At 37.6% G+C, this 19,144-nt stretch overlaps 1 protein-coding gene across 1 annotated transcript in view; it reads left to right on the top strand.

Annotated features, from left to right (window-relative positions):
• The window catches only part of ETFA (electron transfer flavoprotein subunit alpha), a 70,150-nt gene that overhangs the window by 33,692 nt on the left and 17,314 nt on the right, over window positions 1-19,144 (top strand). Inside the window, exon 10 of the mRNA XM_055555970.1 lies at window positions 17,776-17,841. Within this exon, the coding sequence (XP_055411945.1) occupies window positions 17,776-17,841 (66 nt within the window). The remainder of the gene's footprint in view (window positions 1-17,775; window positions 17,842-19,144) is intronic.

Here is a 19,144-nt window from a genome sequence, read left to right as displayed (position 1 = left end):
CAAGACGGACCTTTGTTGGCAAAGTAATATCTCTGCTTTTCAATATGCTATCTAGGTTAGTCATAACTTTCCTTCCAAGGAGTAAGCGTCTTTTGATTTCATGGCTGCAGTCACCATCTGCAGTGATTTTGGAGCCCAGAAAAATAAAGTCTGACACTGTTTCCACTGTTTCCCCATCTATTTCCCATGAAGTGATGGGACTGGATGCCATGATCTTCGTTTTCTAAATGTTGAGCCTTAAGCCAACTTTTTCACTCTCCTCTTTCACTTTCATCAAGAGGCTTTTTAGTTCCTCTTCACTTTCTGCTATAAGGGTGGTGTCATCTGCATATCTGAGGTGATTGATATTTCTCCCGGCAATCTTGATTCCAGCTTCTGCTTCTTCCAGCCCAGCATTTCTCATGATGTACTCTGCGTAGAAGTTAAATAAGCAGGGTGACAATATACAGCCTTGACGTACTCCTTTTCCTATTTGGAACCAGTCTGTTGTTCCATGTCCAGTTCTAACTGTTGCTTCCTGAGCTGCATATAGGTTTCTCAAGAGGCAGGTCAGGTGGTCTGGTATGCCCATCTCTTTCAGAATTTTCCACAGTTTATTGTGATCTACACAGTCAAAGGCTTTGGCATAGTCAATAAAGCAGAAAAGATGTTTTTCTGGAACTGTCTTGCTTTTTCCATGATCCAGTGGATGTTGGCAATTTGATCTCTGGTTCCTCTGCCTTTTCTAAAACCAGCTTGAACATCTGGAAGTTCATGGTTCACGTATTGCTGAAGCCTGGCTTGGAGAATGTTGAACATTACTTTACTAGCGTGTGAGATGAGTGAAATTATGCAGTAGTTTGAGCATTCTTTGGCATTGCCTTTCTTTGGGATTGGAATGAAAACTGACCTTTTCCAGTCCTGTGGCCACTGCTGAGTTTTCCACATTTGCTAGCATATTGAGTGCAGCACTTTCACAGCATCATCTTTCAGGATTTGAAATAGCTCAACTGGAATTCCATCACCTCCACTATCTTTGTTCGTAGTGATGCTTCCTAAGGCCCACTTGACTTCACATTCCAGGATGTCTGGCTCTAGGTGAGTGATCACACCATCGTGATTATCTTGGTCATGAAGATCTTTTTTGTACAGTTCTTCTGTGTATTCTTGCTACCTCCTCTTAATATCTACTGCTTCTGTTAGGTCCGTACCATTTCTGTCCTTTATCGAGCCCCTCTTTGCATGAAGTGTTCACTTGGTATCTCTGATTTTCTTGAAGTGATCTCTAGTCTTTCCCATTCTGTTGTTTTCCTCTCTTTCTTTGCATTGATCGCTGAGGAAGGCTTTCTTATCTCTTCTTGCTATTCTTTGGAACTCTGCATTCAGATGCTTATATCTTTCCTTTTCTCCTTTGCTTTTCGCTTCTCTTCTTTTCACAACTATTTGTAAGGCCTCCTCAGACAACCATTTTGCTTTTTTGCATTTGTTCTCCATGGGGATGGTCTTGATCCCTGTCTCCTGTACAATGTCATGAACCTCCATCCATAGTTCATCAGGCACTCTATCTATCAGATCTAGTCCCTTAAATCTATTTCTCACTTCCACTGTATAATCATAAGGGATTTGATTTAGGTCATACCTGAATGGTCTAGTGGTTTTCCCTACTTTCTTCAATTTAAGTCTGAATTTGGCAATAAGGAGTTCATGATCTGAGCCACAGTCAGCTCCTGGTCTTGTTTTTGCTGACTGTATAGAGCTTCTCCATCTTTGGCTGCAAAGAATATAATCAGTCTAATTTCAGTGTTGACCATCTGGTGATGTCCATGTGTAGAGTCTTCTCTTGTGTTGTTGGAAGAGGGTGTTTGCTATGACCAGTGCGTTCTCTTGGCAAAACTCTATTAGCCTTTGCCCTGCTTCATTCTGTACTCCAAGGCCAAATTTGCCTGTTACTCCAGGTGTTTCTTGACTTTCTACTTTTGCATTCCAGTCCCCTATAATGAAAAGGACATCTTTTTTGGGTGTTAGTTCTAAAAGGTCTTGTAGGTCTTCATAGAACCGTTCAACTTCAGCTTCTTCAGCATTACTGGTTGGGGCATAGGCTTGGATTACTGTGATATTGAATGGTTTGCCTTGGAAACTAACAGAGATCATTCTGTCGTTTTTGAGATTGTATCCAAGTACTGCATTTCGGACTCTTCTGTTGACCATGATGCTATTCCATTTCTTCTGAGGGATTCCTGCCCACAGTAGTAGATATAGTGGTCATCTGAGTTAAATTCACCCATTCCAGTCCATTTTAGTTCGCTGATTCCTAGAATGTCTACATTCACTCTTGCCATCTCGTTTGACCATTTCCAATTCGCCTTGATTCATATACCTGACATTCCAGGTTCCTATGCAGTATTGGTCTTTATAGCATTGGACCTTACTTCTATCACCAGTCACATCCACAACTGGGTATTGTTTTTGCTTTGACTCCATCCCTTCATTCTTTCTGGAGTTATTTCTTTACTAATCTCCAGTAGCATATTGGGCCCCTACCGACCCGGGGAGTTCCCTTTCAGTATCCTATCATTTTGCCTTTTCATACTGTTCACGGGGTTCTCAAGGCAAGAATACTGAAGTGGTTTGCCATTCCCTTCTCCAGTGGACCACATTCTTTCAGACCTCTCCACATTACCCATCTGTCTTGGGTGGCCCCACATGGCATGGCTTACTTTCATTGAGTTAGACAAAGCTGTGGTCTGTGTGATCAGATTGGCTATTTTTCTGTGATTATGGTTTCAGTGTTTCTGCCCTCTGATGCCCTCTCGCAACACCTACCTTCTTACTTGGGTTTCTCTTACCTTGGACGTGGGGTATCTCTTCACGGCTGCTCCAGCAAAGTGCAGCTGCTGCTTCTTACCTTGGACAAGGGGTATCTCCTCACAGCCACGCCTCCTGACCTTGAACATGGAGTAGCTCCTCTCGGCCCTCCTGCTCCTGCGCAGCCGCAGCTCCCTGGAAGTGGGGTTGCTCCTCTCTGCCACCTCCCCTGACCTCGGGCGCTCCTCTCGGCCGCCTCCCTGACCTCAGGCCTGTGGTAGCTCCTCTCGGCCGCCGCCCCTGACCTTGGACATGGGGTAGCTCCTCTTTAAATTCTGTTATGTATTTCTGATATGGTGCCTCCAGGTTTTTTAATCTTTCAAGATAGCCTTAATTATTCAAGGTCTTTTTTGATTCCATATACATTTTAGGATTGTTTGCTTTATTTCTGTGAAAAATGCTGTTGGAGTTTTGTTAGGAATTGCGTTGTATATGTACATTGCTTTGGGCAGTATGGATGTTTTAACAATATTAATTCTTTTAATCCATGAGCACAGAGTATCTTTCCATTTATTTGTATCTTCATCATTTTCTTTCATCAGTGTCATAGATTTCCATGTACAAGTCTTTTACCTCCTTATGTTAAATACACCCCTAGGTATTTTATTCTTTTTGATGCAATTGTAAATGGGGTAGTTTTCTTAATTTTACTTTCTGATAGTTTGTTGTTAGTGTATAAAAACACAATGTTTCTGTATGTTGATTTTGTATCTTGCAACTTCACTGAATTCACTTATTAGTACTAACAATTTTTTGGTGGTATCTTTACGGTTTTCTCTATATAATACCATGTTGCCTGCAATTAGAGACAGTTTTCCTTCTTCCATTCCAAGGAATGCCTTTGGATGCCTTTTATTTCTTTTTCTTGCCTAATTGCTCTGGTGTGGACTTTTAATACTATGTCAAATGAGAGTGATGAGAGAGTACATCCTTGTCTTGTCCCTAATCTTAGAAGAAAAACTTTCAACTTTTCATTGTTGAGTATGATGTTACCTGTGGGGTTGTCATATGTAACCTTTATTATAAAGGTGAAGTGAAGTGAAAGTCACTCAGTTGTATCTGATTGTTTGTAACCCCATGGACTGTACAGTCCATGGAATTCTGGAATACTGGAGTGGATTGCCTATCCCTTCTCTAGGGGATCTTCCCAACCCAGGGATCAAACCCAGGTCTTCCTCATTGCAGGCAGATTCTTTATGAGCTGAGCCGCAAGGGAGGCCCTATGATAAAGGTATATTCTGTCTATACCCGCTTTGTTGGCTGTGTGTTCTTTATTCTATTTTTAGTCAATTTTGTTTGTGAGATTCATTCATTTAAAGAAGGTAGCAGTTTTCATTTGTGTTTCATTAATGTATGGCATTCTATTTTATAAATATATCATACTTCCACCATTTTTCCATTAATGGATGTTTATTTAGGTGGTCTATAATTTCTTGCTATGACAAGTAATGTTGCTGTGAAAATTCTTAAAAAATGTTTCCTTTTATGTTCGTGTTTCCCTAGAGAAGTATGCATAAGAGTGAAATTGCTTAATTACATACAGTAAATGTCTAGCTTTACCAGATATTGACATACTGTTTTCCAAAGTGGTTATTTACACTTCTCAACAGCTTATAAAATTTACCTTCATTCTCATCCTTGCTGTATTTTGGTATTTTCAGTTTTTTTTTTAACATCTTTTGCAGTTGTAGAGGTAGATGATGGTTCCAGAGATAGGTAATGGTGGTGATTACACAGCAAGGCAAACATACTTAACGCCACAGAACACCTACCAGTGATTAAAATGGTAAATTTTATGTTAGGTATATTTTACTACAATTTTTTAAAAGCTTTGCTAGTCTAATGGGCATGAAATCTCACTGTGCTTTTAAATTTGCTTTTCCCTGATTACAAGTAAGGAATCTTTCATTCATGGTTTTTTCCCCCCTCTGAATTTCTCGTTTGTATCTTTTTTGCCTATTTTTTGCCTATCTTCTTAACAATTTTGGAAGTTCTTTTATGTATTCTGAATATTAATCTTTTGTTGGTTATGTGTGTTACATATATTTTTTCTCAGTTATGACTGTCTTCATTTTCTGAATCTTTTTTTTTTTAATAAACAGGAGCTTTTAATTTTAATGTGGTTGAACGTTTTTTCCTTTTTGATATATGCTTTTTTTGGTGTTTTATTTAAAAGGATCTCTGCTAAGAGAAAGTCTTAACAATATTAACCTGTATTTTTTTTTCTTAAAAGTTTTATTAAAGTTTTGCTTTTCATATTTCACACTCAGTTAATCTACTTGATTTAAGTGTTTGTTTGGTATGAAGTAACTATTTAATTTTTCCTCATGTAGCTAATCATTCATTACGCATTTTCTTCTGCTCCAGACCTTTTACACATCAAGTTTACATATATGCAGAAGTCTCTTTCTGGATTCTGTGTTTTGTCTGTCAGTTGTTTATCATTGTACCAAAACTGCTCCTAGAGCTTTGTAATAAAATTTCCTACTTGGGCAATACCCATCTCGCCCATTCTCCTCCAGAATTGTCTCAGCTATTCTTGACTCTCTGTCATTTCCCACAGGTTTAGAATTAATTTGTCAAGCTCCATATTTGGAATGTTGATTGACAAACATCCCTGTCTCTTATTTGCAAGGGAATTCCAGTGTTTCACCACTAGGAGTGCTGCTAAAGCAGTTTCCTACAATACACTGTGTCATATCATGGTTAAAAATGGTCAGCAGTCCAGACTTTGCAGCCAGGTTGCCTGAATTCAGTTCTTAGTGTTACCACTTGCTTTCTGTGTGACCTTGGACAGATCACTTAGCTTCTCTGTACCACCGTTTTTTCAGCTGTGTAATGGCAATGGTAATAGTCTGTACTTCGTATGGTAGTTCTGAAGATTTAATGCATTAGTCTGTGTCAAACACTTAAAACTGTGCCTGGCATATAGTATGAGTACTGTGAATTAATACACTATTTATAATCGTGATTTAGTATTATAAATCTAGTTTGTTAAAGGTTTTTTTGTTTTGAAATCATGAACAGGTATTGAATTCTTTAACTGTTATCTGATAATTTCATTGGATTTTATTAGGGCATTAATTAACGTGTTGAGCTTAATAGAGTGTCAGATTTATGCTATGACTAGAATTTAATAAATATGGCTTTTTTAGCCTTGACATAGTTGGTAGTAGTTCCCATTTAACTTTTTTTTTCTGGATTACCTTTTAGAAGCCCCATTGATGACTTTACCTACCTCACCATTCAAACGTATAAACATACTGCAGTCAAAGAGTTTCTGTTACATCCTGCCAAAGAAGTGTGTTTTTTCACTTAGTGGAAGTAGATTACTTTTTCTGTATTTTGGTATTTTACTAACAGATTAGTGGTTCATTTATAATTCTGACTTGATGAATACTTACTCGATAAAGCAGTTTTGGGGAGAATTTACTAAGATAAGAAATTTTTTCTGAATTCTTTTGAAGAAAATTCACTAATGTTGAAAAGTCTGTGTACGAACAAACTTTATGGGAGTTATTTGTACACAGCTGGGACTGAATTTATGGACTGCTTTTCTGACTTGCTAAAAAGCTAAAGAGTGACAACCCCTTTCATACTGCATTATCCAGCTTGGCTTTTAACTCTAAGAAAATGGTGTTCACAAATTGATGCTCTATTCCTTTGGGGTTGGTATAGAAGCATTAAATTGTACTAAAATATTCATATGTGAGTGCATTTAGCTGAAAGCAATTGATGTTCTGTTCCCAAGAGGACAAAGAGAAATGCTGTATGGACCTGTAGTACAGAAAACACCCTAAGCATGCTCCTTAAAGGTAATTACATGGCCTGGATGATCAAAGCTCTTACAGTGGAGCTTAAAGTGACAAAGGAGAAGTTGTAGAACTAACAAACTGTGCTTTGGATGTATAGATAGTTTGGTTGTGCAGTAGTTAAAAACTTATTTGCTAAAAGTTAGTTGTAATTGTGTCTTTGAGTTCTAATTGTGTCTTTGCTTCATTTTCTTAACTAATTTTTATTAGACTGTTTTCTCTAAATATTTATTTCAAGAGGGCCAGTGCCAGTCAAGTTTTCTTATCCATTACCATTTAGTATATAAAATTAATTTTTTAAGTTTTGGGGAGTCTGTTGAATTTTTTATGTATGTATTAGAACTTTTATAAAAGATTCCACTGATATAAATTGACGTGCCTTGTAGATGATCAATCTAATTTAACAGCTGGTATGAAAATCAGTAAGAGTAGACAGCAAATCTTTGTTGTAGCCATTTTGGTGTGGCAATTTGAATAAAACTGTTCTAAATTTCTATTCTTATTCTAACTGTATTTTTGGTTCTTTCATATGAAAGCTAATGTTTTTCCTCATGTATCGCTTCAGATAAGATAATCATGCACATTAATGTCAGAGAAAATAAGACACTGTACTAGAAGGAAATGTTTATTCAATGATAGTTGATCATTTAGCATATGTAATTCAATCCTCATGTTTATTTTAGAGCCAAAGATATGAGTACTAAGATCTTGTATAAAAGAACATTTTAGTAATTTAGTTTAATATATTTATATATTAATATTAACTAAAGTTAGTCTGAGAAGGAATTTGGGAAATGTATTAGGGGCAGGGGAATGTTTTCCGTTTCCTTAAAGTGAAGTTACTTAGATGGTCTCTAGTAAGGTTGGATGAATAGTAAATTTACTCTTCTCTTATAAGCATTTCCCTTTTCTACGTTATTATCTCTGCTCAGATTCTTAGACCTTTAAAAGGTGGTTCAAGGAGTTTTTGTGTAATTTGGGCTGAATTCATAGAGAACTCAAGTTGCTTTTTTTCAGAACAGTTTTAGATTTACAGAAAAATGGCAAAAATAGTACAGAGAATTCCCATAAGTCTTTTACCTGGTTTCCCATATTGTTATTTTTTAATGTTATGTTGGAACTGTTTATGGGTTTTCCTGATGGCTCAGCTGGTAAAGAATCCACCAGCAATGTGGGAGACCTGGATTCGATCCCTGGGTTGGGAAGATCCCCTGGAGAAGGAAAAGGCTACCCACTCCAGTATTCTGGCCTGGATAATTCTGATAGTTATTAAAACAGGATTCTAGAATTAAGTGTTTTGAAGATGAAGAATTGTATAAAGGATTCTGTCAAGGAAATTACTTCCTGATGACTTTATTGTGGTAAAAATCTAATAAAATTTGCAACCATATTTAAGTGTATAATTCAGAGACATCAATTATATTCAGAATATTGTACAACAATAACCTCTGTATATACTCCAGATTTTTCATCACCCCAAAAAAGAAACTCTGTAACCATTAAGCCGTAGTTCTCCATTCCTTCCAACCTCAGGCTCTGGTAATCCCTAATCTACTTTATGTCTCTGTGAGTTCACTATGCTGGATATTTTAAGAGTGAATCGTATACAATATTTGTCCTTTTGTGAGTGTCTTAGCATATTTTCAGGTTTAATCCTTATTGTAGCATATGTTAGAATGTCATTCCTTTTTATGGCTGAAAAATATTTTAATAATATTCCATGAATATTTTGTTTATTTGTTTATCTGTTGATAGATACTTTGGTCGTTTTTACCTTTTGGCTATTGTGAATAATGCTGCTTTGAACATTTGCATATAATTATCTGCAACTGTTAAGTTCCTGCTTTAAATTCTTTTGGGTAGTAAGTTAGGCCTGGGATTGCTGGACCACATGATAAGTCTTTGTTTAGCTTTTTGAAGAGCCTCCAAACTGTTTTTCTCTAGTTACTATGTAGCTTTCATGAGCTTCTTGGCATAGAAACTATCTTTATTGTTTTAGATTAAGTAATCATCAAGAAAGGCTATGCACAAACAATGACCTTCTTTTTGGGAATGACCTTCATTTTGGGAATGAAGTAACTTGAGTGAAAAGAATAGTACTTTAAAGTCAGGTTCTATTGCCAGCTTGGTTTTCAGGCCTCTATTTTTTTTATCGATGACATAGATATTGTGCATAGAATTAGATATTGTGCATTGAATTGTGGTGCCGGAGAAGACTCTTAAGAGTCCCTTGGACAGCAAGGAGATCAAACCAGTCAATCCTAAAGGAAATCATCCCTGAATATTCATTGGAAGGACGGATGCTGAAGCTGAAGCTTCAGTACTTTGGCCATCTGATGCAAATAGCTGACTCATTGGAAAAGAACCCGATGCTAGGAAAGATTGAGGGCAGGAGGAGAAAGGGGCGACAGAGGATGAAATGGTTGGATGGCGTCACCAACTCATTGGACATGAATTTGAGGAAACTCTGGGAGATGGCAAAGGACAAGGAAGCCTGGCGTGCTGTAGTCCATGGGGTCATAAAGAGTTGGACATGAACTAGTGGCTGAACAATAACAACAATGCATTGATAACCTTAGAGTTTCCTTACTCTTACAAAATTCTGTATCAGATCAGATCAGATCAGTCGCTCAGTCGTGTCCGACTCTTTGCGACCCCATGAATCGTATAAGTATACATAATTTAGCCGTTAGATCGATTAAACCTTACTAATGAAAAATCTTATACTTAAACTTTTTATTTGATTGCTAAAAATGCAAAGCTTTATAATATACTAATTATATTTCTAAGTAATTTGATGTTGTACACCCAAATATTTCAGTATAATTTAATCATCTGAGTAATTTTATATTATACCTAGGAATTCCCTGGTCATCCAGTGGTGAGTACTCTGCACTTCCGCTACAGGGGGCACAGGTTCGATCTCTGGTTGGGGAACTAATCTCACAAGCTGTGGGGCATGGCCTACACATACACACACACATACACACACACACACTTGACTGCTTTCTGCCATTCTAGGTGTCCTTGAAGAAAGTCTTCCTGCAATAGAAAATCTGTGCATTTAGTATAGAAGCTAATTACCTAAATGCTAAACATTTACATGCAAAATAGTTAAGTATTAAAAGTTATATTTTATTGTAAAAATACTCTACTAAGAAAAATTTATGTCAGATTCTATGCATCATGTAATCAAAACCTACATTTAAAAACAGTATTTAAAGACCAAGAGCTGAAATTTCACCTTTTTTGGTTTACATTTAAACTTTTGAATTCTAAATCACAATATAGTTAGTTACTGTCCTTTAAAAAAAAATCTTTTAACTTTGTATTTGAGGAACTGGGTTACTAAACTTATACTTTAAACAAAAATAATAAGGTACGTAATGAAGCAATATGGGGTTTCCAGGCGGCTCGGTGGTAAAGAATCTACCTGCCAGTGTGGGAGACACAGGTTTGATCCCTGGATCAGGTAGATCCCCTGGAGGAGGAAATGGCAACCCACTGCAGCATTCTTGCCTGGAAAATCCCATGGACAGAGGTGCCTGATGGGCCATAGTCCAGAGTCCCAAAGAGTTAGACGTGACTGAGTGCACAAACGCAATGAAACCTATGCTAGAAGTATAAATTACTGCTTGCTTTGGTCATATTATAACTAGACTGGTCGTGAAGATGACATTTAATTGGCTTCTCTAGGGAGAAAGGTGGGCCAGTAAAAAGAATATAGAGGAACTCTGATCTGTGGATGAATTTAGGATTTTAAAACACCTTGGACTAAAAAACCCAAGCTATGTATTCTCTGCCTAATTAAGCACCAAGTCCATCTATTGAGCCATTCATATGAGAAACCTACAGAGGTTTCTTTTAAATGAGTTTTCTGATTTTGTTTCTAGACCTTTTCCATTAAAGTTATTGGAACCAGATATTGACTTCATCGAAAGCCAGGTGAAAGTTTTTATCCAAAGTGTTAGTTTTCTGTATAGGTTACATAAGCTAAACATCAAAGACATCAACAAACAAGAAATGGTTTCCAAGTCTCGCCTCTTCCATGAGTCAGTCTTCTTGATGGCCTTGTAGCAAGTGCATTTGTGTGAAACATTTGTATTAGAGGCGTTTCAGTTGATGTGCAACTAACTGGTCATTAGATAAATCAAAGGCTGTAGCTTATGTCCTAATTCAGGATGAGGAACTCAGAAATAAGCTATCAACTGATACATCTAGTAACATGGGGTGAAAACTAATGTTAGCTAAAATTGATACTTTTTTTTACATATAACCTTATGTTAGCTGTTCATCTCATCTTGTTTTAGTGATTTTTCTCCATGATAAATATATTTACTGGAGTTTTAATAAACTAGTGACTTCAGTTAAAGGGTATTAATAGCACTGTCACGATATTGAGTTATTTGTGGGGTAGTGGAAGTACTGAACTTAAACTCAAAGGTTTAGAAGCCTGCCTTTTACTAGGTGTGTGTAACTTTGAATGACTCATCAAGCCTCCTTGAGCCTGTGCTTCCTGTTCTATAAAATGAGAAAAATTTCCACCCCTTAGAGTTATTGTCATAGTTAAGTGAGATAATGTATATAGAGTATGGTTACTGGCATATTATAGACAATTCATGTAGTTGTGATGATTAACATGCCATCTCAAATACTGATACAATCTGAGTTAGTCCTAGTATAGGAGCATTATCTGATGGTTGAGACATACCTTCAGCTTCATATCAGGAATATGCATAAAGTTCTGTATTTCTATGAAACTCAGTTGAGGCATAAACCTGTCTGAGAATTTCATAATACAGGCAGAGAGCTGTTTGAGAGAAGAGCCACAGTTGTGCTTTGCATTTTGGAGCCTCTTCCAAAAAGAGAAGAGACTTAAAAACAATTTGGCAAACAGAAATAGTTTGGCCTTTTAAATGAGTAGCAGGATGAAATATAGCAATATTAAAGCACAAGAGACTTGCAGTAATTAGAAAATATAGTTCGGTTAATCTACTTCTCAAAGAGACATTCATTATTTCCTGTGATGAATTACATTTAACTCCTAACCTGGCATTTGTCCTGGGAATGTGTGTTGTGTTTTAGCTGTTGTAACAGTTGCTGTTTAAGGTTATGCCTCTGTAGTCTTCTGAGTAAACAATGTTGAGAGAGCATGTGCCATTCTGTAAAATTTGTTTCATCCGAGGCAGTCTTACGGTATTGTTTTTAAGTCTTACGGTATTGTTTTTAAGCACATACATAGGATTGCTGAATTCTAGTTTTTAATAGAACTACTTATATGATGTCTTTAAACTTTTTATCTTCAAATAAATGTAGCTTTTTATGTTCCTTCCCCAATCTGGAAAGCGAGACTTGGTAGAAAAGGAATTTTAAACCTGATTTTTAAAGAGGCGAAGAAATACTGGCTTGGTTTTTCTGCTCTGAAAGCTCCAGATTTAACCACTCTTCTCATAGTCATATTTTTATATAAACATTTAAATCTTTCATTTCTACTTTGTTTAAGCAGTACTGAAGTTGCTGCAGGCAGAATACTGTTCCAATTCTAGGAAAAAAGATGTAATTTCAACTTGATATATTATTTTTTGTATGACAAATTTGATATGTCTTGGTAGCTGTCTCTGGGCTATGTATCCCTGTATGAAGATTATGTTAGAATTTTGTGAAGAAACTCACCTCAACTTTCTAGGCCAGCCAGCACTGTCTAGAAAGTTGGGCTGAATTCAAACTTTACAGCTAGTAGAAGAATTGTATCAAGTTAAATAGCAACTTCTCTTAAGATAGTGATAGTTACTATCACATTAGTAAACTACTCAAGTAGTTTAAAGTGGGATTTATGTGGCAGTTGGTTGTCTAATGCCTTCTGGTTTAAAGATTTAGTGATCATTCAGTAATAAGAATAGCATTAATAGTAATGGCTCATATTTTGAGCACTTCACATGCATTGTGTTACTTAATAATCCCAACAATCGTATTAGCTGCAGGCATTTAATTTAAAAATAACATTTAAAAAATGTAGGTAGATATGTTGTTTCTTTAGATATAGTGCTGTTGCACACTTAATAGGCTACAGTGTAGTGTAAACATAACTTTTATATACACTAGGAAACCAAAAACTTCTTGTGACTTGTTTTATTGCACTTCTCACTTTATTGCAGTAGTCTGGAATGCGCAAAGTCTCCAGGTTGTGCCCGTATGCTTTTTTGAGAAGTGTGAGCCTTTCAGGGTAGAGTCTTCAGGTTTTTCTAAAATTTTAAGAAAGAGTATCTTACTAGAGAACAAAATTTGATAATCAGAGTATAAATTTACTGTTTTAAACCAGCCATTTTCATCTGGGTTTCCTTATAATGGTCTACCATACCTGAAAATTGGTGGATTTGAGTCATCTATGTGTTTCTCTATTGACTGCTCCCTTATTTAATCTTCAGCCTTGTCATTCTGCTGACTTTCCTTTTATGATCTTGTTCCGAGCCAATAAAAGCAAAGCTAACACAAGATGCTAATGTCATTCTGTCTTGAGGTCTTACTGTCATGCTCTGCAGTACCTCATAGAGCTTACAAGAAGGCTCTTCTTTACTTTGGTTTTTTGTTTGTTTGTTTTGTCAGTACCTCACGGATTGTGGGATCTTAGTTCCCTGGCCAGGGATTGAATCTGGTCTCTGGACTGTGGAAGTACGATCCTAATCACTGGACCTCCAGGGAATTCCCTTCTTTAGCTTGTTCTTAAATTATCTTGGATCTTTGGCTGTCTAGCACGGTGGTAACCATGAAGTTACATATCGATATTGGGCACTTGAAATGTGGCTAGATTTAACTGAGATTATATTATTAAAATTGGTTTCACCTATTTCATTTCACTTTAATGAGGCTAATAGAAAATTTTAAAGTATGTGGCTTACAATATTTTTATATTATATATCTCTTTTGGATTTAATAATGTTAGGTAAAAATCACAACGTGCAAGTAAGAAACACTTTTCTCCTTAGCATCTGCACCAGGATCTTCTGGAGAGCAGGACTCAGAAATATATGTTCTTGGAATTCCAGATTTCCTGCCCAAGATTTGAGTGAAGCAGGAGAGTGATGTTAGCAAATACTTTCAGAAGAAAGCAGCCAAAACCCAAATCATGCATCAGAGAATACTCTGACCATGTTGATTCCCCAGGTTGGTTAGATTTCTGTAAAAGTGTTAAGATTTCATTTCAGTCTTTCAATTCTCAGACATACAGATTTGTCATCATGCTCGGACTAGTAAAACCTCTTCTAAAAGCGTGTTTTGTTTGAAGGACTGAGGAGCAGCAACAGATGGGATAGGCTGTAAAAGTAGACTCCTGTTTGGCAAAGGACAGAAATTACTCCAGAGAACCATCATCCTCCAAACTGCTTCCTGCTTCTAAAGGCCATTCCGCTTCTTGTTGGCAGGAACAGAAAGTAAGGGGTTGCATAAGAGCCCAGAGCTCTGTCACACCCGGATTTTTAGGATCTTACCTTAACCTGTGTTGTTTGACTGCGAGCTTCTTGAGTGTGTACCACAGGGGATTCTTGCTGTCCTGTACTTCTGCTAGTCCATACAACTCTTCTGTATGAATAAGGGAAAAAATACTCCTTTCTCAAGTTACTTTACTGCCATCTGTTGGAAAATTATTGTAATAAAAATGCAGATCTATAATGACTATGATATGAATGATGCCTCCCTCCAGAGTTGTTCAGTATACAGCCTGCTCAGCTGTATATGGTAGCCCTGGGACCACCCCAGGAGTCTACTAGTCACTGAGTGGGCTGAGAAAATCAGTGTTTGAATAAATCTCAGTTCTTGAGTGGTACACCAGTGTCTTGGGAAACCAGATTCTGTGCTAAGGATTGAAGCCTTACAATCCCAGTTATTCAGATGAGCAAGCTGAGGCATAGAGAGATTAAATAATTGGCTCACGGTCAAAGGTCTGTTAGGTGCCTGAGCCAGCATTTATTTTAGCATAAGGCAGTGAGATTCCAGAGCCTAGGTTCTAAACTTCTAAATGGCAGTGATATACTCCTCTTGCAAACCTCTGTTAACCACACTGGGTGCAGCAGTCTCCAAGCCCTATTCCTGTGTTCATCTGAGCACACTCTAGTGTAGACATCTGCTCCTGAGTTCTTTGGATGAGGCTACAGCTGTAGTCTTTTTTAGGTCTTGGCAAAGAAAGAGGGATTTGTCCTTTCTTTTGCCAGAACTTGAAGTAGGTGCTGCCCCTTCTTTACCAAGCCTGTGGCTTTACTTCCCACCCATCCTCTCCATCCTTGAATTGCAGGATGATTAACCCAGACTGCTACCAGCTGTCCTTCGTCCAGTTTCTTACTCTTGTAAGTTTCTTTCCCTTTGTGAAGGCTGCTAGAACTTTATCTCCAGGACTACCCCTCCTTCCTTTTCTGTCTGTTCCTTTCTTTAATCCCACCTCTTTTTGAACCCTTAATTGCTGTTCCCCCCTCCAACATCACCTCTCATTTTCGCTCCAGATTTTTTTACTTACCATCCGATTTAGAAAGAAAGTGCCTCAGGGCAGGGATTGCCTTGTTATGTTGTGAAGCAGTGTCTAAAGTGCTCCATAAATTAGCATCTGTGGAGGGTTTTGCACATACTAATTATTATTATTATTGAAATACAGAAATGCTTTCTGAACCGTGAGGAAGCATCCTATGACTGTAGTCTAATTGCCTGTACATGTTTTCTGAAAAAGAAGAAAAAAAGCCTCAAGCCTCTCTTCCTGTCTTAGAGAGCCATCAGATCTCAGAACAGCAGCCAAAATCTCAGGACTCGTTCAGGGCTGTTTTTTCAAAGCTTTTTTTATTTATTCAGAGAACCATGTTTGCACGATAGTGAAATAAGTTCTTGTTGGTCAGGAACAGGTCAAAATTTACCTTTTTATGCTTTTTAGAAAGGTGGGAATGACCCTGGAACCACCTTTGGTTTCCTTTGGCCCAGAATCTGTTATTTCTTTACTGACATTTATGGTTAAAGCCAGCGGTAGTTATTTCTCAGGAGGTTTAATGTAAATTTCATTTATATCATATTTATGTTGATGTTTAGTGCCAGAGTGAATCAGCATTTTTATTAGCATTTTATAATGCAAATGGAGAGGCTTTTAAGACTTGCTGAATTTTAATGTAGACATGTATGTCAGAAAGACCCCTTTATAGAACTATTGATCCTTTCCAATATATGGTTTGAGAACATACTTCGAAGTGTGGTTAGTGAGACAGCGTCTATCTAAATAACTTACTTTAAAAATCTTTACATTAGAACTTTTTGGCCTGGTTTTCCTGAACGTAGGATTTAGTAAGTATACTGTGATTAATAATTTAATGAATGTTCTCTCTTAAAAGAAATGCTGGTCAGAATAAATTGAATGATGTTAAAATTATCCATTGAAGTTACCTGTAAAGTCTTCAGTGGAAAATACTGGTGCTTTTTCAAAATAGTAGTGCTTGTTTATTAGTCGTACAAGTGTCATTGTCTGATAAGAGTATAATAACAAGGCCTTACTGTATTATCCAAAGGTGTATGGTCATACTTGATGCATTGGATTATGTTTAGGATAAAATCATGGGATTGCTTTTTATCCTCACCCCATACATTTTGCTCTCTGCGGTAGTGTACTCCCCACCCTAAGATACAGTCTCTTTAGGCCTAAGTGCTCTTTCCTATTTTCAGGCTTTTGATGATTAACTAATGAGCAGGTTGAATTGAAAAGCAAACCCAGCTCACTGTAGATTTTTAGATGATTAACTCACATTGGGGGCTAGGTTGTATCCTTTCCAGAGTACTTATGGGTATCCTACTGCTCTAGAAGCGGTGGACACTTTATGCCTTTAAAGATAAGACCTAGAGATACGCTATCAATGTGCTGGGTCAAGTTACAGTTTTCAAGCTGCTCACGGGCTGAGGATCATCTGTTTTACTGGTCCTCAACTCTGTGTTTGTTAGAGCATCCTGAGGAGCCTTTTTAGAAAGGTCCACTATTGAAGAGCTTTTTAAAGAAAAGCTCCAGCACTCATGAATTAGATTACGGGCCATGCAGAAGACAGAGTGGGACCACCTGACATTGTCATTGACTTTGAAGTCTTTGCCCTGTAATAAAACTGTGTGACAGAGCCACCTGCAGTACCTTCCACATTGCTCATGTTGAGGAGAGACTGTGCCGTCAGCCGTGACAGAACTGTAGTGTCAGCCTGGTTACGTGGTAAGGGGCACCCCCTACCCAAGCCAGGGCTTGTTCAGTTTATGTGTGGGGAAAGCTTTTCAGCTGAGGTTTTAATTATCCCTAGTAGACAGAGCAACTAAGCATTTTTAATTAAGCACTTCTTAAATCGGTTTTCCATGATGATAGTGAGTTTTAATTTTTAGATAAAGTACAGAGAGCAGTCGTCATCCCCTTTCTAATGAGTTGAAGCAGAGGGGTAGGAAGAGGTGCAACTGCCATCCACATTTGCTGGGAAGCTGCAGTGCAGGGACCCGTTTATTAGGCGTTAGAAATACAAAGGTTCATGCTGTGCCTGTGAGAAACCTGTTATTTTTTAATTAAGGAGATTGTGTGTGTGTGTGTGACCCTTGAGACTGATTTGTATATTTGGTTTTTCTAAATGTGAAGCTTAATAAATACATTCTTGATTACCACTTCAACAAATATCCATGAGAAGCAAATAGCTAAGTCAAAGTATACTTTAATATGTATTTATATGTTAATATGAAATGTGTGTATATTGTTAATGGCTCCATGCAGGGTGGTGAGTTGAAGAGCTGTATCCAAACGAGTAGCACAGACAGAAAGTACGGCCTCACAGCAAATTGTGAGATTAAGTGAAACAGTTGATGTGAAATGCTTAGCACGGTGGTCGACACACAGTTAATGCTCAAAAACTCTTATTATCCAATATTATTGTTCCACCACTACTTTATGAATTCAGAGGTAAGTGTGCGCTATGGGTTAGGGAGATCAGAGAAGAAGGAAGGCATAATTTAAGTAATACATATTTGCATCTGTTTTATTTAAAATATTTCTGACATAAGACTTGGGTTGGTTATAGCAAGTACTTTGGAAGGTGTAATATATGAATGCATATTAATGATATGGTCTCTTTTGTTTCAGGAACTTTATATTGCTGTAGGAATATCTGGAGCCATCCAGCATTTAGCTGGGATGAAAGACAGCAAGGTAACTACACAACAGTGATGATACTAAGAGGAAAAGTGTTCACATTTTAAAATTTAGGTTTCACTGGTATGCCTCCATGTAGTTACAGTGCGTGTAGTGGAACCGTTCACGTTAACACAAACCTAGGGATTGAAAGGTATGTACACCACTGTGCCCTGCCTGAAGATGCACCATTGGTGGGAGAGGCCGTGTGTATCATGGAAAGAGATGTGAACCTGAATCCCAGCTCCCCTGCAGACTTACCACCTGACATGTCTTGTTTCTACCTCAGTTCTTTGTCTGCCAAATGCACGTGTTGGAAGATCTCTTTCAGCTCTGACAATTTGTGGATGGAAAATAGGGGGTGAAAACAACTTGATGAGGTTCTGACTATCTAGTTTATGATGTACCAATACCTGGTTCTATGTTTCACCCTAGTCCCCTAACGGTCCCACCGTCATACGTCAGCAAGGCCCGTCTTCTTGGGTCATTACTAAATCGTGACTGACACATTTTGGATTGGAGCATCTCAGAACCTTAGTAATTGTCAAAAATGCAGCATACAGACGAGCCACTTGATTTTAACTTGCTACTTGGAGTCTTATCTAGAAGTCCTGTGTGATGACTCTGTGAACATACATTTCAGAATATGACACATTAATTCATGCATAACAATGCACAGTTTGAATTATGAACTTAGTCTTTCATGAAGTCAGAGATGCCTCTGACACTCCTGCTTTTATTCATTCAGATGGAAGTTTGATAGAAAAGGTAATAAAACTTTTAATAGGTTTAACTTCTAACTTGAAAAGATGCATGCACTACCTCCTTGTAACCTCTAAATGAATTGGCCCAAAACCAGTCAGATTTCACAGTTGGATGGCAGGTTTCTTCACTGAGCTCTGAAAGCAGCAGTGCCAATGGGGAAAATGTTATTGCTGCATTAGAGGGGAAAGAAAAAAAAAACAATAAACACCAGCAACCTTCAATAATATTTTTAGCTGGGCCTGTTCAGACGTATCTAGAATTTTGCTTCTCTCTCTGCCTGCCTAGAAGATCTTGGTGAAAGTTCTTGTTCATGCCATCAGGGCTGGATTGGAGGAGAAATGGACTAGATGGTGTATGTCAAAGCAAAAAGGGAATAATTGAATTAAGGAGACCCATGTTGGGGAATAATCTGTAAGAATAAACTTGAGCCAATAATTTGTCTGTCCATCCAGTCAACAAATATTTACTAAGTCTATGTACTTTGTACAGATGCTGGAGTTGCTTAAATGAAAACGACGTAGTCCCTGTGATAACTCTCTTTTGTGGGAGACACACC

The sequence above is a fragment of the Bubalus kerabau genome, chromosome 19 (assembly GCF_029407905.1).
Source record: "Bubalus kerabau isolate K-KA32 ecotype Philippines breed swamp buffalo chromosome 19, PCC_UOA_SB_1v2, whole genome shotgun sequence".
Classification (NCBI taxonomy): domain Eukaryota; kingdom Metazoa; phylum Chordata; class Mammalia; order Artiodactyla; family Bovidae; genus Bubalus; species Bubalus kerabau.
The sequence above is the reverse complement of the archived record's forward strand: the minus strand, read 5'-3'. Positions and strand labels throughout refer to the sequence as shown.